Genomic DNA, 25,746 nt, shown 5'->3' with positions numbered 1-25,746 from the left:
CCTTGATTTACCAGACGTTTTAAATTGAGCAGGAACGACATCTTTTGTGAAGCAGCTGGCAGTAGGCCAGTACTGGATGTCCTTGTAACCAGCACAAAGAAGCCTGCTTATGGCCCTAGATCCTAAACGGGGTTTGTTGAGGTGCTTCAGGTGCCTGAAATGCCACATATTAGTTGCAGGTGGACAACTTTAGAAACCAGCAGGCCCTTATTTTGGTGTGTTATACACAATCACTCATTCTTGGTGACTTGATCCGTGAGGCGCACCGTGCGCGCCGCCTCAGCCGAGGAGCTCCGGGGGCTGTGGGGCCGCAAGGCCGGGGCTCCCCGGAGTGGGGACCAGGGGGTTAAAAGGGGGGACACCCCGCTACCCGGGGGGCTCCCCTTCGACCCCAGCCGTGAGGGAAGGAGGCTGCGGGTCCCCCTTTTTCCCTCAGCCGGGCACCTTCGCCTCGCCCGCCCCCTCACCGGGCCGCAGCGCGGCGTCTGCGTGCCGGGGGGGGGCCATGGCCAGCCCGGCGCCGCCGCAGCCCTGCTAGCACCGCCGGCCGCCCCGGCCCCGGCCCCGGCCCCGGCCCCGGCATGCCGACCGGGGCCCGCCTCGGCACGGCGCTGAGGATGTCCCTGCAGCGCAAATCCTCCAAGATCCACTCCTCGGCCGGTGAGGGGAGAACGGGGGCGAGGCGGGGCTGGAGGTTGGGGGGCGGAGGAAGGAGCGAGGGGAGCCCTGGGGGGGGGATGGCGTCTCCATAGCCCCGCCGCCGCCGCCTCCTTCCCGGCTCTTCCAGCCCCTATCGGGGCTTTGCGGTGGTCCTCGGGGGCTCGGCAGCCGCCTTCAGGCCGGGGGAAGCCCCCCCCGAGCCCGGTGGGAGCCGGGCAGGGGGCGGCGGAGCCCCGGGGGGCGGCCCCGGGGGGCTCCGAGTGCCCCCCTGAGGAGCTGCCTCAGGAGGTGCAGGGGGAGCAAAAGCGCTGCCCCTGGTGGTTTAGGGGAAGGTGGGCACAAAGGGAGCTCTCAGGGGAGATTCTGGGCCTGGCACCGTGTCTGAGGGGCCAAGGTGCCTGCAGAATCGCCACTGTGACCCTGCAGCGTGTCCTGAGCCCTCTGCTCTGCTCAGAGCACCCTGGGGGCACGTACAGGATCGCTTCTGGATGGCACTGAGCTGGAAGGAGCCCTGCAGCCTCTGCTGCCCGCCCAGCCCATCGAACCGGGCTGGAGGTAGTTCGAAGGAGAAGCCCTTTGGCTCCCCTGCACAGCCCGGTTTCTCCGCTGTGTTCTCCTATTTGGCCTTGCTGGTCGCAAGGACAGGACCTCAGGGACCTCTGCAGAGCTGCTGAAGTAAGCAGGGCAGTAAGCAGCGAGGTGTGTAATTGTAATGCTGCCTCACAGGACACGGTAAGGTTTCAGTCTGGGATTTGGCACCTGACCAAGCTTTATGCGTCTTCAGTGTAAGACGTTCGGGTGGAAACAGCCCCAGTTCAGCAGATGGCTCTGTCCAGCAGCCGGGGTTGTGTCCAGTTGTGCAGTCTGACCGAAATCTTCTCCTGCTGTGTCAGGGAGGCTCCTTTCCCCAGAGCTGCAGTTCATCAGGTTAATTTGCAGCCCCATGTTTGGAGTCCCAACCTAGGTGTACTTACCTGTAACCAGCCCTCGAAACGATACCCAGGTGCACAACGCTTGGCAGTCGGAGAATGCTTGGCTTGAACGTGGGACACACAGCGAGTTTAAGCTTCAACTTCTGTAAATCATTCTTGGGGATCTAGGTGGCTCAGTTGCACCTCAGGCATGTCTGTGTGCCTGAGTCATAGTGGATCTTCTAATTATCTATAACCGGCTTCAGACTTTCACATGTACCCTGCTTTTCACGTAAGAGAAATATGAATTAGACGATACTTTGAAGAACAATAGGGGTTGCTGGTTAGCATTGCTGTCACTGCTTCTCAGTTGTTGAACAATGAGTTTTGTATTTCACATTTTGAATATTTTTTGTGAAGGATAACAGAGGATAACCTTATAGGGGTGTATATTCTACCTATACAAGTTCACATAATACAGGTTTGTGTAACTTAACACATGGTTTATTAACGGAGATGATGGTGGTCGGCTACCTGTGGGCTGCCTCTTAGCACGAGTGTCCTGCCTGTCACCTGTCATCAGCAGTCAGACGGTTGCATGGTCACCCAGCAGAGTGTTGATGTGGCTCTGTACCAGTCTGTGTGATCCCAAATGGCAGCAGGGAAGGGGCAACGCAGGAGTGCTCTGTTTGTTCCTGCGTCCTGCAGTCTGCTGTCTGTGTGGACTGAACAGGCTCTCACGAGAGGCTCTGTGCTGGGTGAAACCAGCTGCCAAGGACATGTTTGGAGACTGAAAATCCACTCAGATGTGGGTGTGTGATGGCACTGCAAAATCTGAAGGCCTTCCCTGAGCTGAATGGTGTGAAGAGGGATAGGTCACCCTTTCGTCATCCTCAGTAAGGGTCAAGTAACCTTGTTGTAATCCACTGCAGTTCCCTTCGCACAACATTTGTGAATATTCTGCCTGCTTTCCTTTTCTAAAAAGATCCTTATTGCTTTAAACAGTTGTAGCTTGTTTGCTAGTCCTGTTTACTTTACCGAGAGTTTTAGTGATCTGAAAGTATTAGCTTTCAGCTTGAGTCACAGAGATTTCTCTTCGTGCTGTGTCAGGCATTTCGGGAGCTTATGGATGTACTTCAGCCAAGAGGAGCTGTACCTCAGTGACGGTCCGATGATGTCTTTCCACGTCAAATCCAGTTGTGATGTTCTACCCTCTTGTGTTTTGTAGCATTGCTTCCACATCTACTTAAACAGGATAAAATGTAATTAGTATACTTAGTATACTGAGTTTTAAACCTGCTTAGCAGCGGTACAGAGGTCTTTGTAGAAAACCAGATGAGGTGAAAAGGAGAAATTAGAGATGGCGAGTCACCTCCTGCCACTCAAATGATCAGTCCTCTGCTTTTTTATGCATTTGCTCATTAATCGATTTCTTTTTTTTTGCTTTGTACAACTAAATCTCTTTATTGCTGTAATGTTGTACCAGCTGGGCTAAATTGATTAGATTTAAATTATTCTCCAAGAAGTCTCCAGCTCTTTGCTGTTGGAACCACAGACATCAAAGCCTAACCTGTTCTTCTCTTTCCTGTCTCCTCAAGTCACTAAAAATAAGCAACTGTCAATAACACATCGAATAATTACACAGTAGCATTTTTATTTTTAGGGCAAAAAATGTTGAATTCCAACTTTAAATGGATTGAAGGTACAAATGATCCTGATGTCATTTACTGCGGTCTTTTGCAACGTCTCAGAGCTGCGCATCAGCAAGGAGGGATCATTTCGGTGCAGAGGTTGGTCTTGAGTCTTCTCCCAGGGCATGAGGAACGGGAATGTAAACAGCATTTCGTGGTGCGAGACCATACTCCTTGTATGCCTTTTCTATCTACATTTACTCTTAAATATTTGCTGCTATTCTGTGCTGTGCATTTGGTCTTAAGAGCAGCGTCTGTCTCCTAGAGCCTTACTCCCCTCTGGTTGTAAAGGATCCCTCTTTGTCAGAGGAATGTCTGCGTAAGCTGCAGTCTCTTTCGGCTAGCCCATATTTTTGTGTTGTGATAACATCTTCCTTTGAGTGAAGCGTTGGGAAGCGTCCCATGGAGCAGTTGTAATTGCACAAAGGCGATTGTGTTTTGCTCAAAGCTTTCACCTGTAGTCGTTTACAGGGCAAAAGCCCTGCTCTGCTGTGGGAGGGAGACCTGGCAGTTGTAGGGATGCTGAGCTGAGAGGTTCAGGGCCCAGCAAAAGCATTTCAAGACCATGAAAATGAAAAGGAGCACCCGACACATCTGGCAAGACTGCTGTAAGAACAGTATCGGCACACGGAAATTGTAGCCTGCGATGAGATGTTTTTCCAGGTGAGGGCTAAAGTATGTGTGTGTTTCTGTAAATGTGTGGTGGTAATTACCTATCAGCATAACTGAATTCCCCTTTCTTTTCACTGGTGTCTAACTGGCACCTAACTGTATAATGTGCAGCTTACTCAATCACATCAAAGGCCCAACCCTATTTTCACAAGCATCACTAACAATTACGCCTTTTGAGCAGGATGGCATCACAATAAGCCTCATGTTCTATGTTACTGCGCTTTTATATGAGCACAAAGCGGGGTCTGCTCAAGCCGAGCGAGCTCTTGGTCAGGCGTGAGCCGAGCTGGTGGCAACGATGGGGCTAACTCAAGGCCAACCCTGCTCCTGGTGGCTTGGGTAACGCGCTTAGAGCTTGTCCAGCTATTAAACCTAGTTTGGGTCGGGATAGGAGGGAATTTAAAATACTTCTGCTTATGACACTGAATTAGAAAAGGATGTTGAATGCACAGTTTCTGTGGACTAACTTCTTAAATAGGCAAGGGCTTAAGTGTGGTGGCAGTAGAAACACGTCTTGTGAAGAGAGAGGTGAGATCATGAAGAGACATGAAAGATCAAACTGCTCAGATGAAGGGGGACACAGTTATTTAGGAGCTAAACAGATTTAGCTAACCTTTGGTTTTATGAGTTAATATGTATTAAATAAAAAGAAATAGTTCAACCCTACCGTGTAGCCAGTAGTCTTTTATTTGACTGCAGTCACAACTCCATTGAAAACAGACACACACACTGCCTCTTCGGCTAACTACTTCTTCATTCCCTGCTTCACTTTCTCCATACAGGACTTTAGTTCCAGATTTTAGCTCCCTAGCAGTATCTGCACCTGGTATACTGCCCTGTGCAGGGTGAGTCTGTGTCTTTCTTGCTTTCTGGGTGGATCTAAAGGTGCTGACCTGCCCTTCTGATGTAGCAGTGGTGCTGTGGTAATTGCATGCAGGATTACGTGAGCGTAACGTGAGAGTGGTGTGGTTGCAGGGAAGCCAGCCTGCCTGCTCACGTTCCTGGAATATCCCAAAGGCAATGAAACTGCACCTGCTGAATATAAGAACAGTTGTTAAACAACGCTTTAGCTTTGCCATAAGGGTTGAGTACGGTCTTGATCTTACCACTCTCTAGTGGTTTCTACATGGAAACCTCAGGCTTCAGAAGCAGTGCTGTTTTAAAGCAGTTATTTTTTCTCAGTAATTACCTCTTCTTCCCTCCCCAACAAGTTCCAAGCTGACAGCTCTCATTGACTGCACGTGGAGTTTGGAACGGTCACCTGAACATTGATGCTGCCACCTCAAAACGATCCCTCTTTGTACCAATTAGTTACCGTGTCACACGGCTTCTTCATTGTAGTGAAGACTTGCTGAGAGCCCAACAAGCAACCACATCAGCCATTTCTGCTTTTCTGGAAGGTATTCAGGTGATGCTCCATAGACATACTACATGGTGATGCTCTCAGCCGGCTCATTTCCCTTTCACCTTTCTTCTTGGAGCCGTCAGGTATACCCTCTAAGTAATCTTTGAATCAGAGGACTGATGTCCTACTTGCAAAGTGGTGCTCTAGACGCCTGTGTTAGCTTTATTACTCTATTACATTGTCATCTCATATTTGTTTTCTTGTTCTGTGTTGCACTGTGGCACATTCGAATTAGTTTGTATTCACACAAATATCAAAATGTCTGTTACTGATGGTACGTGCAGAGCCTGACGGCTGACAGGTTCTATTAAGGGATGGTCAATCACAAAATCTTTCTTGTAGCTAGTAGAGCAGAGCAAATATATAAGATGTCGAAAAGGCAGTTGACATCTCTGCAGCAACAGCTTTCTGCTTCTGGGACAGTCATTAATTAAGTTTGGCTTGGCCTTTTCATCAACATAAATGTTCTCCTTTCAGTCTGCTATCTTTCTAGCTGAGCCTGTTGGAGCAATGGCAGGTACATGAGACATGAGCTCTGAAAGCTTCAGATAACCAATTCTCAGCTGGCACACTGAAAGGCTAACTCGTGAGAGGTCGTTGACATGGTGGGAGATCGAGGGGAAAAAATGAAATTTTTCTGAAAATAAAAGTAAAATTGTCTTAATGTTTTTCATTAAAAGTTGCAAAATAAAAAATGAAATATCAATACTGACAGCTTCTTATTAGAACAAGTGTTTCAGTATTTGTTAGGAAAGCTTTCACAACTCTGATTAGCATTTCTGCCACCTTTTCATAAGGAATTCTGTCTACTAGAGAAGTTCCTGGGCAGTTTCTTTCCTGTATAAAGAAATGGAGAATCCCAAGCAGTACTGTCTATCTTTAATATATTTCCACTTCTTTCCACCCTGACAAAGGATATTTTTATTATTTTCTGTTCTATTTAACAACTTCAAAGCTGTTGCCCTGGGGTATCCCTGCAAAGTACAAGTGAACGCGATCTTGCCTTCCATTTGACTAAAAGGGAAGAGCCACGATGGGGTCAGACCTGTAATTTATAATCAATCCTACAAAATGGGACAGTTTATCTCAGCCACAGGTTTTGTCTGACGAACCTACCTTATTTTAGAGTGGTGTAAATCAGGAGTAGCACAACTGAAGTCAGTGTATAGGCTCTATAAGGAATATAATAAAACTTACTGGAAGGTCTCGCTTGATCTTTAACTCCTAATCTCTTGAATGCAGGCGACCCAAGCCATTGATTTGATTTCATTAGACAGGTAGGCAGCTATAAAGAGTGAAAGCAGAGGTGTTTATCTCCTGACAGTAATGCCACCCTTCCTCACTTGCTGTTTTGAATAGAAGGAGGGCTCAGGCTTTATCTCCTGCTGCCCCAGCACTGCTCTGCCTCAAGCCCCGTGGAGGGAACCGAACATCCTGTGCCTAGGAGCGTCCAGCCCAGTGATTGTGAAAAGGATGAATGAATCGAGTACCCCAGGCTTTTGTGTGCCTTTCAATACTTCAGGCAAATGTCACCTTATCATGACTTAATAGGTGCAGTTTGTTTGGAAAAGGCTCGGTGAAGTTCCTGCTCGATGCCTTTCAGTGTTCAGCACTCCAGGTGCTGGATATGGGATGAAATGCACAAACCTCAGCCCTTGTTTTGAAGAGGGACAGAAGGAGAGGAATTACAGTTTGCAGATGTGACCCAGCCTGAGGAGAGGACCTCTCTGCCTGAAGAGCAGCGTCCGTTCACCGGGCACTCCTTAGCTGCAATCCTGACCCTTGCTGGAGTTTTCCCACCATCTTCAGCAAGTGAAAAGGTTCTCACCCTCTGGTTGTGATGGATGTAATTTTATTCACAAGTCTGATATTTGCTTACCCGTTCTTTTAAAAGATTTTTATCGCTATAAATCTTCATTAGGATACCAAGAGGGAGCGATTGGTCTTCAGAAAGAGAAAGGAGCGTCTAAAAAGATCTGAAAGATTTCAGATGAAAGAGTTGATTGCTTACAGAGAAAACAAAAAGATTTGTGGGGTTGGAGTCCGAATTAAGACACTTCAGAAAAGTGCCATTATTGGTAAATTTATTAGCATGCAGATCTGCAAATTAACTCAGTGGACTTAATTTAGGTACGTTCCAACGTGAGAAACTGGAGTTGGACCCCATTTCAGGGCTTTGTATTACAGCGTTTAGCTCCTGCAGTAAGAATTAAGCTTCATTTTATCTCAGTGGCTGTTTTGGTTATGATGAAGCTCTTCAGGACTACAGATGCCATTTCAGTTTGGCCAATACTTCTATATCTATTGTTTCGCAGTATTTTGGTGTTTTACTTACGAGCTACCAAATGCAAGCTTCTGTCAGCCTAGCTATCATTTAAACAATGAAGTTTCCATACACATAAAGAGAGAGAATTATTTCAACTGTATGATGGTGCTGGTGCAGGAACAAACTTTCAGACATTTAGTCTGAAAGCAAGAAGCCAGTTCCTAAATATCAGACAACTGTTCAGAATGGCTTACAAATAGGACTATTAGGAAAGAAATGTAGCTTGTTCCCATAACTGAATTTGTTTGGTATGTGTAAAGGTTGATGAAACAAGCATTTGGAATAGGAGAATCTGAACTTTTAAACAAGTGTTTGCTTCTAGGTCTTTGTTTTTAAACACCAAGTAGAACCAGGAACTGTGGGCAGAAAATAGTCTCTTGAGACATTGGTCTCTCTGGGAGCAGGTTGTAAAATAGCACCAGCATTTAATATCTGCCTTCCTCTGAATGATAACAACCATCAAACAGAGCATATCCCAGCACCTCCTTTTCACTGTGCTGGGATTCAGATGATCTGTGAGGTCTGCTGTCACCTGAGCTTCGGATTCATTTCTCACTCAAAGATGACCATGGTTGTCCAAAGTAGTCTGAAGTTATAGAAGAAAATGTCTGTCCTTACAAACTGTACTACTTTAATGACAGAAAAAAGGCAGAGAGCTCGTGCCTTTCCATTTTTTTAGTGTGCAGGATCATAGGATATCTGCAAAATCCCAGGTCCTACAGTAGCCCCAAGGAGGTCTCTTCAGTTCCTTCCTCCACAGGAGCAGGACAAGGCAGTGTGTTATGTCTCACATCAGGCTCACCTTTTGGTTTTCTTTTGTTCCTGTCTAAGGTGAGGCCTCATCACCAACTAAGTGCCGTCTCCATTAATGCTGGTTACCCACCCACTGTAGTTCTGGTAGGATTTTGAGTTCGATTCAAAGGGCTGCACCTAGCAGAGGAGAGAGCAGGAGATGTTCCAAGCCTGATCAGCAGGAGAGACCTTGATGATCCCAAATTTTCACTGTCAAAACACCCGAGGCCCTGAAGGGGGGGGAAATTCTGCAGTCCTGACCACTGGGCAGGATGAGCTGTGATGCCTGCTGACACCTGAGTTTCAGATTCATTTCTCACTCAAAGATGACCAATAATTGCTTTGGGAAATAGTAAATAGTGCATAAAGGCAATATTTTGGAATAATAATTGGAGTGCGTCAAATTGTTGGCCTTCCTGTTGATTACCTAAAACACATGGAGTACGTTTTTGTGTTGTTGATTTATTTTTTTTTTAACCCAAATCCCAAAGAGACCATTAAACAAGCCAGGAATAAATCTGCTGCAATAATAGGTCTGATATGATTTTGTTGAGACAGTGCAGATTAGCATTAGTGTAAAAACAGGATGGGATTTAAATAATTTCCTACTCCTTTTGGTACTTTGGCTCATTAGTCAGGTTTCCAGGCTCTGTGTGCTGGGTGCTGGGTGCTTCTGCTGGGATTGCTGCTGTTCAAAGAGCCTTGAAACTGCGCTGTCAGTGTGTCAGCGGAATCTCCTATATACAGAGATGCCTGGAAAACAGAATCAAAACTTAACCTTACACCTTTTTTTTTCCTGTCCCTGTAGCAGATAGTGCACAGGGTTTAGAGGAACAGGTAGAAGGATCCCCGTGGCGTCCTGATAGTCTGCATATCTCCTCTGGAGTCTGTTAATTACTCCCATTTCCACATTGAAAATGTTGTTGAGCACTGTCTGGCATTCCCTATTCTTAAAAATCTTCATCTCCTTGCAGATCTCTAAAGATAACCTGTTATTAAATGCCTTTTTTTTTTTTAATTATTTTTAATTGTAATGTCCTTTTTCAGGCACCAGACTCTTTGCATGCAGCCGTCCTGCTGAATTTCTGCCTCGTCCTGTTAGGAGTTACAAATCCAATCAGTGCCTGGGTTATGCCCACGGAGGAGGTGAGGGGGTTTGGTTCGTGTCCCTGTGGCCCAGTTCACATCCAGAGAGGGCAGATGGTACACACAGAGCGTGTGCTGCCGCTAATTAAGGAGCAGGCTTCTGCAAACAGCCATCCTTATTGCAAGCAGAATTAACGAAGTGCACAAACTGCCATTCAGTAATAAAATATGATAAATAATAAAATAATATAAAATAGCTGCACAGCGTTTGTATGGTGCTGGGGAGATAAAAGGTGGTATAGGAAAAGGTTTCTTGAGACAGATGGGCTCTCAGGTGTCAGTATTTTTCATAGCTGCTCTTTGGCTTTGGTGGTATCGGACATCATGAAGCCAGGTCCACGTGGATGTTCTGGAAAAGACAACCAGAGCACGACCTTTTGTTTAATCCTTTACATCTTCTAAAGGCTTATTTTTACAAGGGCATTTTATAAGCTGCATTTTTGTAGCCTTTTCACTGTATTTCTTATTGTTAAAATTACTTCTTAACAACAATCCCACTCCTCCATAAACAATTCTAGTAAGGAAATTGCTATGTCAGTTCCTACAGACGAAAATTTGAGACAAGTGATTAACAACTTAGAGAAGGGGGGAGGGAAATCCTACATTAAGAAGATTGGCAGTCCTTCCGTCACTGTGCTGTGACTGAGGCTGGAGCCAAAAATAGAGCTGGATTAACAGAAGAAAAGCAAGTCACTAAAACTAAGGTCAAAGCAAAAAACAAAAAAAATACTGAAGTGCCTCAAGATTGCCTCATATGCCAAAAGCTAGGAAGAGCTATTTAAGGAGCTTTCCTAATATATACACCTGTGAAAATCAGTTCACAATGTGAGAAAATCAGTTCACAGTGTGAGGAAAGAAGACTTAAATAATAAAAAGCCAATTAAGAGATCAAGGACCAAGCTGTAAAATATGAGAGAAAATTATAATTGCCTTTTGTGGTTGCTCACATAGACATTAATATGGGTGTTATTACAAGTAAATTAAAAAATAAGCTGTAAAGCATTTACAGAATAACAGAATAACATCAGTGCTTACAAAAGTAAGGGAATGGTAAAAATAAGTTATCTGAAAACTCTCATTCTGGCAGGGTGACACAGGAACCCCCAAAGCTAAATCAGTTCTGCCTGAAAGCAAAAAGCAAGCCTAACGAGATGTAAGCTCTGCCTGCTGCTAATTATTACCGCTCAGTGTGTAGTAATGAGCCCCAGCACCCTAATTTGTAGGCTGAGAGAAGCTACTGCACACAGATGAGACTTTAAAAGAGGAAAAAGGAAGCAGAAAGTCACATCTGTAGAGGTTTTTGTGCGATAGGCTGTAACATTTAGGAGGCTTGCTCTTTTTTAGCTTTGATATTCAGGAAGGTGAATTTGGGGGAGGAGGAAACTAAAACTATAAGAAATTCTTGTTATAATATTCACAACTTTCTGTTTTAGATGGGGTAGAAATTGATAGCTTATCAGTTTTATTTTCCTTTTCAATGTAGAAAAGATGAAAGTATGTTTTCATGGCAGGAATGTGATAGGACTTAAAAATATCAGAGTTACAGCTGTGTGGTAGGAGCCAACTTCAAGACAAAAATTGTGCTTCATGTGCCACAGAGACCCCTTCTTGCTTGTTAGGGGTAGATATATAGGTACAGATATATGTATCTATATATTGGGGGGACAGGAATGACTATTCGCCTTTCAAAGGATGTTTTTTCATTTCCCTCATGGCAGAGGGAGAAACTTCAAAAACCTCTGCCTGATCCAGGAGCAGACACAGCTCAGCACTGTCTGAAGGCTGCTTGAAACTGCCTGAGGGAGTTTAGGACCTGTCCTGGACTCTATCTTGAACCCATTTACTGTACTTAACAGAACAGAAGAGCAGGGTGGCTGAAGTCTAGCTGATCAGATTGTTTTAGGAATGACACTACGGTGCTCTCTGCATACAAATGACTGTGCTGTCATTGGAAATGCAGTCAGGTAGGTGGTGGTACACAGCTTTAAGCACTGGGTTGGTTGTTTGGGTCTTCTTCCCTTTCCTCCCCAGGGCTACTTGGCCGTGAAAAACTCCTCCAAGTGAGCACATGAGTCAGAAGCATAATTTCCTCTAAATCCACAGTGCAGTAGCAGATAATTAAATATTGAGGAGGCCTGTGATTCTCATCTCTGCTCGCTCCGTAGCAGTTTGAATAAAACAGCGTGTGCCCATCGCAGCCAGGGACTGGCATGTCTGAAGGCTGAGAGATGATGCAGTACAAACATACGTAATCCTCAGCAGTGATGGAATAGGGCAAGCTGAGCCCAGATCTGCTGGAAAACAAACCTGAAGTGCTTTGGCAGTGACGGGCGCTGTGTGGTCACACCCCAGCTGGTGCAGTCAGCATCACTGCTGAAATCTCGTTCACCTTCTCCAGGCTGTAGCAGCTCAGGATGCACACTGCAGGCTTCCTAGAACAGCCTGTAGGGTATCTTTTAAAACTCATCCCATACAGATGCTACAGGCAAGAGAGCTGTTTGGGGTGGAGGGAGCAACACCAGCATGAGAAATCTAGGCTGGGCTTTGGGGGAAAACTTCTCTAGCTCTACTTACAATGCAGGACTCCAGCATGAGAGCAGCAGGGGGATAGCAGTACTTAGTACTGCAGTATTAAAGCAACCAATAACTGTATTTTTCACATAGCGTGCATCAAAGGGAAAGATCCACATAAGTTTCTAGCTCAATAAGCTTGCTTTCATCCCTGATCCGATCTCCTGACCATGGCTGTAGAGCAGAGATAAGACTGGCTGATAGCAGCAACCCCCCTTATCTGCCAGTAGGGCTCTTTCCTGCAGCAGGGGGCAGGCAGAGGCGTGTGCTGGTAGCTTTTCTCTTGTCCTTGGTTAAACAAACTGCTGTTAGATTTTTTCCTGTTTTGGAAGTCTGCCTTCTACATCCATTAAGCTTAAAATAAACTTCTCCTACTCAAGGTTATTACTAAGCTAACGTTCACAAGTCTGCCTTGAGGTTTGTACAGATGTATGTCTTCCTTAAGCTGTCTCTAACTCCATTAGCTGTCTTCTGGTTTTGTTAGCCCTTAGTGATGCAGATAAGTTGTGAGCAACACAGGATGTTCGGCACTGGATTCCTCATCTGGTGCGTAAGGCTTAGAGCACAAGAACTACTCTTCCAAGCCCCAAATATCCTGCAGCATTTGTATATCCTGCAGCATTTTTTTCTTGGGAGGTGGTTTCAATCAGGTCTCCAAATCCTCTGGAAAGTGCCAGATAGTGAAGAGGGCTGTTAATTTTCACATCAGCATAGATACTTCTGTTTCATGGTCCCATAGAGGGCAGAAAATGCATGTTAGTGACAAAAAATGAATCTCTGAGAAACGTGCTACCTCCCTGCATGCCCTCATCGTATTGTGATGGTGATGTAGAACAGCAGTCACTTGGCAGCATACCTGTTGCTCCTAGAGCTCTGAAAGAGCCTGAAATTATTCAGCTTCTGTCTATAGTCACCCCGATGTTGTCCACTCTGCATTGATGTTATTATTCCTTGGTTTTTCCTGCTGGAGCAGAGCAGCGGGGCTGCTCCTAGCTCTGGGGTGCAGTGGAGAGCTCTGCACACACACTGAATGACCCCTCCACCTCGTTAGGATTGCTTGGCAGTCCTTGGTCCGACAGTGGATGGCTAAAACGGTGTCTGATGAACAGGACAGCATTGATCCTGTCCTTGCATCGCTCCAGACTTCACCACAATTGGTAGGTATCACATTAGCAAAAGGTGCTTACGAGTTAAATATTTTTAAGAACGTGATAGCCTGATTTCTTTATTAGCTTCTACAATAGGCATTTACAAAGATGCTGTTTTCTGCAAGGCTGCTGCATAAGGCAGCTGAAAGTAGATTGCAATTAGTGGCAATGAATTAGTTGCCAATTTCCTCCCCTGAATGTTTCCATTAGCAGTCCCACTAACAGTGGTAGTGAACCTTTAATGAATACAGTAAGCCGCATAACCCACACAAGCCTGCCTGTCTTGAGAGGTGGTAATGGTACCACGCAGTCGGGTTTTCCATCTGATTTACAAAGTATTTTATTGGTCTCTTGGTTTGCTTTTTCTTCTAAAGATGTTCCTTCAATGCGGAGAATAGGGAATGGGGTTGTTGTCCCCTTTTCTTTTGTATCCACGTGGTTCTGTGTTAAGCACACTTGAAGGAAGGCTAAAGTGATGCAGTAGTAAGGGAATTTACTTTTACAGCGTGTTGTTTTCAGTGCAACACTCAATCCTTAGAACTTAGCACAATGCTGGAGTACCCTCTTGGGCAAGATGAGTGCCTTGCAAAGGCGTTTTAGTGGCTTGTGCAAGCAGTGAAGCACCTCCACATTGCAGGCAGGATCTGCTCCATGGTCATCCAAATGCATGTCTAAGTATCTACGATGATTAAGCTGTGTAAGACTGTACTGAGTAGCAGGCCCATCGTCGAACAGAGGCAGGATCAGGTAAAGTTAAACCTTGTTTCTGCAATAGCTGAGCCAAAATGAACTCTGGAGGCTCCTGATCTTTACTTCCTGCATGTGATCCTTCCTTGTTACAGACTCATAGCATCACAGAACGGTTTGGGTTGGAAGGGACCTTAAAGCCCACCCAGTTCCAACCCCCTGCCATGGGCAGGGACACCTCCCACCACACCAGGTTGCCCAAAGCCCCATCCAGCCTGGCCTTGAGCACCTCCAGGGATGGGGCATCCACAGCTTCTCTGGGCAGCCTGTGCCAGGGCCTCACCACCCTCTGAGGGAAGAATTTCTTCCTTATACCTGATCTAAGCTTCCCCTCTTTTAGTTTCAAGCCTCCTTGCTCTATCACTCCAGTCCCTGACAGAGTCCCTCCCCAGCTTTCCCGTAGCCCCCTTTAGGCACTGGCAGGCTGCTGTAAGGTCTCCCTGGAGCCTTCTCTCCTCCAGGTTGAACAACCCCAGCTCCCTCAGCCTGTCCTCATAGAAAAGGTGCTCCAGCCCCCTGATCATCCTTGTTGCCCTCCTCTGGACTCGCTCTAACATGTTCTTGCCCTTCTTGTGCTGGGGGCCCCAGATCTGAACGCAGGGCTCCAGGAGGGGTCTCACAAGAGCAGAGCCGAGGGGCACAATGCCCTCCCTCACCCCGCTGGCCATGCTGCTGTTGATGCAGCCCAAGGTACAGTTGGCTTTCTGGGCTGCAAGTGCACATTGCTGGCTCATGTTGAGCTTTTCATCTACAAACACCCCCAGGTCCTTCTCCTCAGGGCTGCTCTCCATCCCTTCTGGGCTTTCTTCAGCAGTTCTGGATCTCCTCTCTGGTAGCTGACACCAGCTTTCCCCAAGACCTGCTGTCAGACTGTTCATCTGCAGATGCCAGACGGCAACTACCCTCGCCTTTCAGGCTGCCTGCTTGCATGTTCCTCAGCTTCTTCAAAGCCATCCTTTTTGCTGTGTGGAGTTTCTGTGACTCTGCCAGCCCCCAAACCTTTCTTGAAGGGCCTCAGCCCTGCACCAAACCCGTCCTGAGAAACCTGCCGGGCTGAGGCCGTGCATGGCCTTGTGCTTAACCTCCAGCTCGCCATCTTCGGGCCTGTAGCTTCCATTTGGGTGTTGGCTGAGGGCTCTAGGTTAGGCCCTGTGCTCTTCTTAGGCATGAGCTGACAAGGGATGTAGCTGCCTTCAGGGTTAGTGCAGTGGCCTTGAGTTTTATAAGCAGTTTCTGTACAGTGTCTCATCAGGCAGATGGCTTCTCTGGCCTGTTAGAGGGCTTCAGGGCAGGTGTGGGCCAAATGCTACTGCCCCAGGGCATGAGGAAGGCTTTTCTTCCCTCTATCCCGTTGTCTCTGAGCAGATTTTGTTGAAGTCCTTTCCCCTGCATGGCAATCCTCAGTTCTCGCTTCTGGAAATAGCGAACTGAATTGACTCTGTAGTGTTGTTGACGTGAGGTAATGTAATGTGTAAATAAATGCAAGAAGCTGTAATGACTTCAAGCTACTTAAACTGGAATGACTTTAACAAGGTAAATACTTCTGCCTGGTTTTATTCCATAGGTTATTAAGAACAGAAGGATGGAATAAACAAGTGTTCTTTTATTGATGGTGCTTCATTATTTGCAGGTACTTCATCTTCTTTATCTACATCAATATTTCAGCTTTCTAAAGTGGAAAGCTTATTTAATATGGAAGCAATGCTTTTGGGACAAAAGCATTGACAAGTGAATCACAAGGTATATATTTATTATATATATATATATATAATAAATATATATATTAATATATATATTAAGTCATGCTTCCTCAGCTTATGTTTTGGAGGTTCCCAGGATGGTAGTAGAGCACAAGGTAGATGTCAGGGTAATGGTTCGCTGTAACTGCTCACTAATATTTTTAAATAATAGATGTACCTAGGCATCACTCCTCTTTACTTAAAGGCTTGGTTTCTGTGACTGGTGTTATGTTAACTTAGTCCATGTTAATGTAAGTGAAGGTGAGAGCTGTGTGTGGATCTGGAGGAAATTTCAGCTGGCTGACACTGAGTCAAATGTTGGTTGTCCAACTAGTGAAATCTAAATTTGTTCGTGCTGCAAGCTTTTTTTTTCCTGGAGTGACTGTAAATGCGTATTTGAAGAGCTGTATTCCGGTAGTCCTGGGTGTCTTTATGCTTCCATAAATGCAATGATCACAGATGAAATCAACCGATTAAGCTGTACTTCTGGTATACACAGCAGGGTGGTCTTGCCGTACGAGTACAGAAGTGGCTTTGAAGTTGCAACTAGCTCATGTATTTCATCACATGATATGTTGGCACTACAGGGGTGGACATACTGGCAGTGAGCATAGATGTGGTCCTGCTTCTCCTCGGTTTCAAGACTGGAAGGCTGCTGGAGAGCTTGCAGAGCAGAGCTTCACCATGTAAGAGCAGTTAATGGCCAGAGAAGGCAGGGACAGACATTAGTGTAGGAATGTGGGTGAGCGTTATCCTATCTCAGGTTAAAGATAAAACTGGTTTGTTGCTTTGCTGTTGCTCATTGAATTGTTCTTTGTGGAGCTGAAAGCACTTTGTAAACAGCAAGGGCATTTTTTTCCACACGCAGGTAGTATCAACATAAGCTGGTAAGAAATGCAGCTTTATGGGGAGTTTCTCTTCCTTTACAAGCTGGGTGATTTTTATTTATTTTATTAAAATTTTTAAAGAAGTTTTTTAGGATGTTACCTGCCCTTAAATATGCATAGACGGGACTGTGTTTCCTGTGTGACGGGAAGGCCCAGGCGCTGGCCTTGACCAAGTCCAAATTCATTCCCAGTTCTGGTGGATATGGGGCTGATACCAGCACGGGGAGGGTGGATGTGCCAAGCCTTATCACGTAGTTCTCCATTGCCACTGTGGCAGTTTATCTTTGCAGAAGACCCACAGGCTTTTTGCTTTCTTACAGGCAGGACTCCCAACAGCATCAGGTTTCTTTTCCCGGGCTGTGCGTGCTACGTGGCTAGATGAATGAAGTGAGCATTGGTGTCTGCAACAAAAGGAGATCAAAGCAAAGACAGCTTGCCCTGAAGTCATAGCTATTGCGTGAAGCTCTGAAAGCCAGATCTGCTTTATCACATCTGTAGCTTCTGGTTATCAGATTTGACTGCTTTGTTTAGAGAGCAAAGGGCCGGAGGGAGAGCTTCCTGCAGAAAGAAGTGGAGGTGAGATGAGGGAAGAGGATGGTATGAATCCAGCAGGAGGTGTGAATGGTGAGAGGTGAGGCAATTTTTGTCTCCTTCAGCTGAAACCTGGCAGTTCTGGGTGCAGTCTGAATCCTCACTTGCACTGGGACGAGAGTGATGTGTAAAAGCAACGCGGCTTGCAACGTATAGCTGGTGTTGCCCATTATAGAGAAGCCTGTGGTACAGGAACAGGGTTTCCATCATGCTTATTTTTCTCAAACTCTGTTCTCAAAAGTTGCAATGCAGTGTTTTGTGATAACCTTGAATACAAAATTAGTTTGCAAGCGTCTTTCTCCTGTTGAATGCAGCTGAAATGGCTGCAGGGGAACAGAAAAGCTGACTTTGAGTCAGGCCTGCTATAAACCCAAAAGATGCTGAGCAGATGGCAGCAGGTGCCTTAATCTCTAGGAGAAGGATGGGTCATAAAACAGGGGGCAGCTCAACCTGGCTGTCTGTTCAGGCTCCTGTTTTACGTTGGGAAACCAATTCCCATTTCACTTCTTTACCTCCCACCTTTTGAAAAGAAAGCAATGTGCCAAGTAATTCTTACAGACCAAAGGTTTTGTGGAGATGGGGAATATAAAAGCCTCCTTTAGAGGGTTACTAGATTTTAATAAATATCGTGTTTAGAGATTTTATTTTATAACATCAGCTGAGTCCTCTGTAGATGTTGTGGCAATATGCGCTCTGGTGCACAATTAGTACATATAATTAAAAAAAATATTCAATTTTTCCATTTCCAAAAAAATAATAATCCATAAACAGATGAATTGACCGATTCATCATGGGAGACATTAATCTTACTCAAACACCAGCAGAGCGCAGAACAGGAGACTGGAAATTGATTTTTTTTTCCTCATATTTATCCTGCGTGTGTTCGCATGCATGTGCTTGCTGTTCCCTGACTTGAGGCATGCTGTCAGTAACCTGGGGGTTGTTTGATTAAAAATTATCTGGAAATTGAAAATCCTCGTACGAAATGACTCGAGGTTACGCTACGCTCTCCCTGTGTGCTGAGCTGCTCGGCGAATTAATTCCCTTTCCAGCACATGGTACAGACCAGGAATCTCTGATTATACAAGCCAGGGAAATAAGCTTTTAAAAGAAAACCTCCACGTAATGTTTTGTTAATAACAAGTGCTTGCTGGAGGACTCCTCTTCCTAAAGCTGGGTCCAAGTGCTGCCTGGTGGCTCCCTGAGTAGCTGCTTTGTACAAATCTTGGAGGGAGAAATACCAGAGGGAGACTAAGAGCAGGCTTCTCAATTTGAAGGCCCAGCTAAGAGCAAATAGCCAGAAATTGGCGATGCCTGACTATTTGGCTGGGGATAGGTATTCAGGTGCAAGTAGCTGAAGCTTTTAATCCCCTGGAGCCCTGGTTTTGGCTGGGATAGAGTTAATTTTCTTCCTAGTAGCTGCTGTGGAGCTGTGTTTTGGGTTTAGGCTGAGCAATGCTGATAACACCCTGTGTTTTAGTTCCTGCAGGGCAGTGTTTGTGCAGAGCCAAGGCCCTGCAGCTCCTGGTGCTGCCCTGCCAGCGAGGTACCTGGGGGTGCTCAGGGAGCTGGGAGGGGACAGCCAGGAGCTGGCCGAGGGGACATCTCACACCGTGTGGCCTCATGGTCAGCAATAAAACTGGGGGGGAGGCTGGATGGGGGCTGCTGTTGTTTGGGACGGGCTGGTGGTGAGCAATTGCGAAGTGCATCTCTTGCTTTTATTCTTCCCTTGCATCTTTTTTTCCTTATGAATCTGTCCTTATCTCAACCCACGAGTGCCCGTGCTTTTACCTTTCTGATTCTCTCCCCAGCCCTATTGGGAGGAGGTGGGTGAGAGACTGTGGTGGGGAGCTGCCGGCTGGGTTAAGCCACAGCCCTGCTCGTGGTCACTTGAAATGCATCTGAAAACTTGGTCCCGTGATTGGGAAAGCTGAACTTGAACCTCTGGGGTTTGATCTACCAGTAAACTTAAATCACTGTAATATTTTGTGTGACAAACATTGACACTGAGCAGCAGGAGAAGGGTTAAATAATGTAATTAGGTGCTCCCCCCACCCATTTTCTCCGTTCTGAGACAGCTGCCGGGGCTTTCTGACCCCCTGGAAGGAACTAGCAGGTAAGCTCATTCTGGATGGGGCTGTGACATGCAATAGGTGGAGAACTTCCCAGTGCATCCCAGCACAACCCCTGTGGGTTTCAGCTGTGCTGAATCTATCCTGAAATTACTCCGACACAGGCTTGCTAACGGTATGTGAACCAAATGCCACTGATATTTCTGTTGTAAGGTACTCAGGGTCCAAATGGCTTCATAACAAAGACAATTAGTTAAACAGAGCTGTAAAGAATAATTCCCGAGTCTTAACTCTTGTAGCAGACAGCGATTTATTCCTAATAATTGCTAACTAGTATGGTTTGTGGCCAGTACTCAGGGAGTCACCGGAGCAGGAATAAATGCACTTAAGCCGGTTGTGGCATTCCTTCTGGCTCGTGGTCCTTCTCATTGGCTTGCCAGAAACTTGGCTTATTTCCTTCCTTTTCCACAGTGACGTGCCAGGAGTGAAGAGGGACTGAAGTGCTCGCTTTATGACTTTCTGTTCACTTGGGGAACCAGCTGTGCTGCTGGCGGCGTGCCCTGCAGAGGGTTTCCAGGGCTGTGCTGTGTTTCGTGCTGCCCCTTGTACTGCCTGGGCAAAGCGAAGATGCACAGCTCACCAGCAGTTTGTGGAGATGGATTTAAGAGGTTCCTCCACGTGGAATGAAGGTTTGGAGGGCTCAGCCTGCAGTGAAGTGGTCGTGAGTTTCAGGACAGGGGCATGGGAGTAGTAGATCTGAGCTTGAATTATGTTCAGCAGCTTAAACTCCGTGGAGTCCTTGTAAGAAAACTCCAAATAAGAGAAAACAGTTGACATACTCATTAACTTACCCATCATATACTTAACTTCAAAACATTTAAAATAAGGACAGCAGTGAAGCTTTGGGTATCACTCCAGTTAATGAGGTTCTTTTTTGTTTAGGGATTGAGCAGCCAGCAGAGCTAGGTGAGTTGCAGCCTCTGCAAGTTTTGGTATTTAGGGGACAGGTGCAGCGACCTCTGCTCCAGCACGTTTGGCACCTCTCAGAGAAACTCGGGCTGCCTTAAGGAGCACAGCATGGGAAATGGAGAGTGGGGGGGGAAGAGGCCAGCGTTCTGGCCCCCATTAGAAGTTTCCCTAAGGATATCAGGATGCGTACCAAAAATAGACTAGCCTCTGTGTTTCAGTAAGGCCCCAATAAGCTCTTATGGTCGCAAATGGCACGACTGTTTTTAATACAGCCTCTCACAGTGAACCAGCTGCTGGCTGCTAGCTGCTTCTCTTAAGAGCCCTAAGGCAGGGAGGCACAAGAGCAGTGGGAATTGCAGCAGAGCTGTGCCCGGTTCCCAGCAGAATTTCCCAGTAACTTTCCATTTTATATGGCCTCACTTGAGTTCGTACCCAGTGTGCTTTATCCGAGCGTATACAATATTCCTGAGGAGAGCTAAGTGCTGCTCCCAACTCTGTGACATTTCAACGACTGTAGTCATTGCAGCGATAGCTGTGTATGCAGGGGTGTTGTGCAGTTCCCCAGGAACACGTTGAACTAAAACTTTTGGTCTTTCAGATGGTGTGGGCGGCCCAGCTGAGGATCACGTGTAGACTCGTGTTTGTGGAGTGCCACAGCCGTGCTGGTCAGGAGGTTAAAGCTTTCTTGCCCTGAAGAAATATTAGGATGCTTTACAACTTAAGACAAGGTCAAAGCACTCCCAAACATAAAACATGGCTCGTAAATTACCCCATGATTTATAACGAAATACTATAAGGGATGTGGTTGGTTTTGCAGGGAACCAGGGCCAGGGGAGGACTAAAACCTGCTCGAATTCTTGGGGCTGGGTTTCTGGGAAACCGAAGAGCTCAGAAATTATTTAAGTACTGTCATCTACTGGGTTCCTTCAGTACCTAAACATTTAATGGTATTTGACTCAAAGACTAGCTGAATTTTGTAAATGGCATGTCTGATGTATTGATCTCAGAGATAGGGATGCTGGAAGTGACTGGAAAGGGCCTGGGCCCTGTTAGCTGAGGGAGATCTCTGGTGCTGCCAAAAGGCTGCGCAGCTCTCACTGACCTCAACCCTTTGTGCCAAATGCCCTGGCTGCAAAAAAGGAGACGTCTTTTGGGGGCCAGGCAGACTGAGACTGAATTAAATCTCTGCTGTAGGTGGTTAGAGGTTTTCTTGTGGTGTGCTTCTGCTGGTGACTGTCTGAAATATCTGCGGTTGCCTCCTGCTTCGTTAGTAAATCCAGCTGTGCGGTCCTGGCTTATTCTAGCATGTCCTGATTGTATGGGTAATCACAAGGTCGCTCTGGGAGCTGATAGCAGTGTAATTCTGCAGCTGACCTGGTATTTAGTTACTCGCTGGGGTTGTTAATAAGTTTGTTCGAGTGAGGAATTACCTTTCTGTTCTGTTTGCAAGCATGATTTTTTTTTTATCAAGTCCTTACAGTTCTTTAATGTCCCCAATAAATGGGATACTGAGTGAATACTAAGCAGGTAAAAGGTTGGTGTGGCTGCGTACACTAATTTAAGCTTATTTTCAAGTCTGCTATTTTACCAGAGAATCAGAAGGACTTCTACTTCACTGAATTATCGCTAACCTTCATGCAATGACATCTGTTACGTCAGGACCAAACTTTGTTTTCAGAGTTAAAACAAATTCCAACTGCTTCAACTTCATGATACTTCAGCCCAGCTGCATGTTGGAGCTCTAGCACAATTTCCAGGTAGCACAGGGGGAAATGAACCTGCACTGCAAAGCAATTGAGCTGAGATAGAAGAGAACCCTGAAAACACGACCCTCTTAATGTAAAGTGTCAGGAACGAGAAGATAAGGTGTATGTTGTTTTTTTTACAGAGCAAAAACGAAGTCCCCAAGCCATCATTTTAAAATGTAATGATGTTTTACAAACACAGCATCATTAAACTTTTTTTTAACTGACTCACTCTTTCAGTTCCTGGAGCTGACAGCGCTGCCTGGCTGATACTCAGCATTATCCATGGAAGGATTTCCCGTAATAAAAAGCAGTATTGATACAAGGCAGTGCACTGCTGGTGGTAAACGTGCCAACAGTACTAGCCTAAAAGACTGCTGCCTTTTCTCAAGTGTACCATGCAGATGGTTTATTTGTCCCCTACTTGTCCTGAGTAATGCAGAGGGGGTAGGTGTGAGCCACCAAGGGATGTCTCAGAGGTTTAGCAACAGATAAATTCAGAGGGAATTTGAGCTGGAGCACTTTGCCTGATTAGAAATACTGGACACTTTAGGTGGAGGAACATGAATTTTGTTTTCTACTTTTATTCTAGAATGATTTTGAAGTAGTTGCAAGAGTCCCAGAGGCTAATGGCAAGTATAGGCTGAGGTACCCTTTTGTTACTGATGTTCTTTGAAATAAAATGTACCAAGTCCGTGCCCATCTTCAGAACCACAAAATCAGTCAGTATAGAAAATGATAGCATGGGTAGGTCAGTCTCTGTCCCATCAAATACAGATACTTCTCAGTCTATTATATCAAAGAAAAACTGTTATCTTGTGAGATTTGAAGTTATATCAGTGCAGCACAAGTATTTAGGTAAGGCTTTTTGTCTTTGAAAAGAAATAACATGACAAAGGTGAGCGATCTAACTATATCCTCATATAATCCTGTATTTTGATCATGTGTTCTTTACAGCAGTTTTTTTCTGCCCCAAATACACACATCAGGCTTACAGGTACACACACCAGGCAAGAGCTCCATCTATGTAAGCAGCAGCTACTAAGCTGAGAAAAATCTGAAGGAAGCTTCATTAGGGAGCATGAGGTACAAATTCTGCTGCTTTTCGTTTAAAAAAATAGTAACAATTTGGCTAACTTCACCCAGAACGATTTTAGGCAGGTGTTATGGAGGCCACCTCAGCTGTAGCTGAGCCTTTGAGATCAGGTGCTGGAATCTGGGCTGGCTGTGAGAGCTCTGAGGCTGTAGGGAGCAAGTCAAAGCCAGGGCAGGAATCAGTTGGCATCCCGCTGGGACGGAGCTGGGCCAGGCCAAGCCGGTGTGATTAGCTTTCCTACCTCTGTGTGTGCTAATGCTGCCGTCTGCTTTCAGATCTTGCTGGCCTGGAGAAGGTGAGATAAGCAGGTTTGGTTTGAGATAAATCATTCTTGTGCCCTGTAATAGGGAATCACTAATCCGGGCTAGCCTGGGTTCAGCTGCACACCAAGTACAGACAGATCCAATACTTCTTGCTCCCGGATTCATCTGTGTAGGGAATGGATAGTGTTCCCAAACACTGTTCTCAGATGTTTTCCTCATGCATTATGCAGCACTTCCCTAATGAAAGCTAGATAAGAGCAACTAAAATTTTGAGTATCTTCCTCTCCTGAGGAAAAAAAAAAAACAAACACTTACTTGTAGCTAGCAGTATCTGCCATGATTTCCTGTCATTGTCTTGCTCATGAATATTTGATGCCCTTTACTTGATGATCTCTTACCAGCCTTCGCTGTGCCACTTGCCAGGTGATGCTCAGGCCTCCTGCTCTGCCCGGCTCCCAGCCCAGGGTGAGGGATGTGGCCAGGTTTTGGTACTGGGGGGCTGCAGGGGTGGCCTCCGTGAGCAGAGCCATGGGTGATGTTGGTTGGGCCTCTGGGAGAGAAGATAGAAGAAAGGGGGGGAAAAAAAACACTGCACAACATCAGATGGGAGAGAGGGGTGAGAGCTGAGAGAGAAGCAGCCCTGCAGCCCCCAGGTGAGTGCAGCAGGAGGGCAGGAGGTGCTCCAGGCAGGCAGCAGCAGTTCCCCTGCGGCCTGTGGAGAGGCCCCTGGTGGAGCAGGCTGTCCCCCTGCAGCCCATGGGTCCCACATGGAGCAGATCTCCACGCTGCAGCCCCCCCATGGGTGGAGGAGCCCCCGGTGGAGCAGGTGGATGTGGCCTGGAGATCATATACATTGAATGGTAACTCAGGTTATGATCCAAAACACCAAATCTTTGCCATAAAAGGGCGTCTTGTGAGGCTTTTAGCATGCTGCTGATGCTTCCTTTTCTAATCCCTATCCCAAAAGCAAACCAGTGGCCTGCAGGGGGGCAGTGGTGGGGGAAGGACCCTGTAAAGCTGCCGTAGGGGCCATATAAGTCCCCGTGACTCTAAGGACAGGCTCATACTAATAGGTTTACTACAGGTGAAAAAGAAGTGAAAACTACTTTCCATCTTTAAAGGCAAAGGACTTTTAATAGCCGAAGTGAGAGCTGAATAGGTTTTTAACCTTTTCGTTTGATATCCAAAATACTTGTTCAGAAGTGAGGAAAAGTTTAAAAAAAGAACATGCTTTTTCTACCTGCAGAGATGAATTGATCTCATAACCTCTGACATTACAGATAGCAGCTTCAAAGGGAACAGAAGTGGAGTTCTGTAGTGTCCTTCTGTTAGGGTTTCACTTTGTGGAATCTGTGCTTTGAAAGTTGGTCTGGAAGGGTCAGAGTCCAGGAGGGGGTGGATGGTTGTTTCAAGTGCAGGAATACAGGATAATGTTGAATTCCCCTTTTATTATTCTGAAATATATTAGAGTGCTCCAAGGAGAGCCCCAGGGGTCTCTGTGCACAGGCAATCCACAGTCACGTAATCCACACTGTCCTACTGTGAGTTGAATGCAGAGCAATTTGAAAGTGCAAAACATATATTTCACAGATTGCCAGGAGGATCACTTTAATCAGCTTTGAGACCTGCTAATGCTGTAGAGATCTTTGAAGGACTGCTGCTGTTTTCATCTTCACGCAGCTGGTGCAAGACGGCGCGAACACCATGTCTCGGTGCCATCGCTGGAAGAGATGCGTCTCCATAGGTAACTGTACGACGGGCAGCTGCTCCGGTGCTTTATTCCGAGCTGTGGGTGGACAGAAGGAACAGCAGCAGCTTTGGGAACGCTTTAGAGCAAAAGGTCAGCGTGTATTCGGTAAACCTTTCTAATCTGGCCTTGGCTGGAAGCCAGTGTCACAGGCCTCAGAGCTTTTAGTAGGGAAGCATCAGATACGGAGAGCTTTACAGCATCAGCATACAGAGAGGAAAACATTTCTGTCTTGTTTAAATTGTTCTCTTAGAAATCAAGATCAGCTGTGCTTGCAGCTGATATGTTTAAAGCTGTTAGTAAATTGTTATAGGAACAGATGCATTATGGAAATGAAAAAAAGGCACTTGTGTGCCAGGATGCTAACAGAATTATGATGTGAAGATATTTTTAGCTTCAACCAATATTAATACAGGGAAACGTGCCTTAAAGGTGGGAGGAGAGCAGACTTAACTGTAAGGATTAGTGGTGACTTGTGCTAGGGAGATTTCTGATACCCATTTTTGAAATATTCACGTAATAACTCGTAGTAGATCCATCATGTTTGATACTTGTATGCATGGCCCAC

General features: G+C 46.0%; 1 protein-coding gene across 6 annotated transcripts in view; it reads left to right on the top strand.

The window, feature by feature from the left end:
• The first annotated feature begins 505 nt into the window (after positions 1-505).
• ATP8A2 (ATPase phospholipid transporting 8A2) overlaps positions 506-25,746 on the top strand; it is a 311,180-nt gene continuing 285,939 nt past the window's right edge. Inside the window, exons 1-2 of one of the 6 annotated variants that reach the window (XM_084539154.1) lie at positions 18,780-18,832; positions 25,022-25,175. In XM_084539154.1, coding sequence (XP_084395280.1) covers positions 25,136-25,175 — 40 coding nt within the window. In that variant the 5' untranslated portion in view covers positions 18,780-18,832; positions 25,022-25,135. The other 5 variants (XM_084539151.1, XM_084539152.1, XM_084539153.1 and 2 more) reach the window with 5 other exon arrangements.

The sequence above is a fragment of the Aythya ferina genome (genome assembly GCF_964211825.1).
Source record: "Aythya ferina genome assembly, chromosome: 1".
Lineage (NCBI taxonomy): Eukaryota > Metazoa > Chordata > Aves > Anseriformes > Anatidae > Aythya > Aythya ferina.
This window is presented reverse-complemented; position numbering and strand designations above follow the sequence as displayed.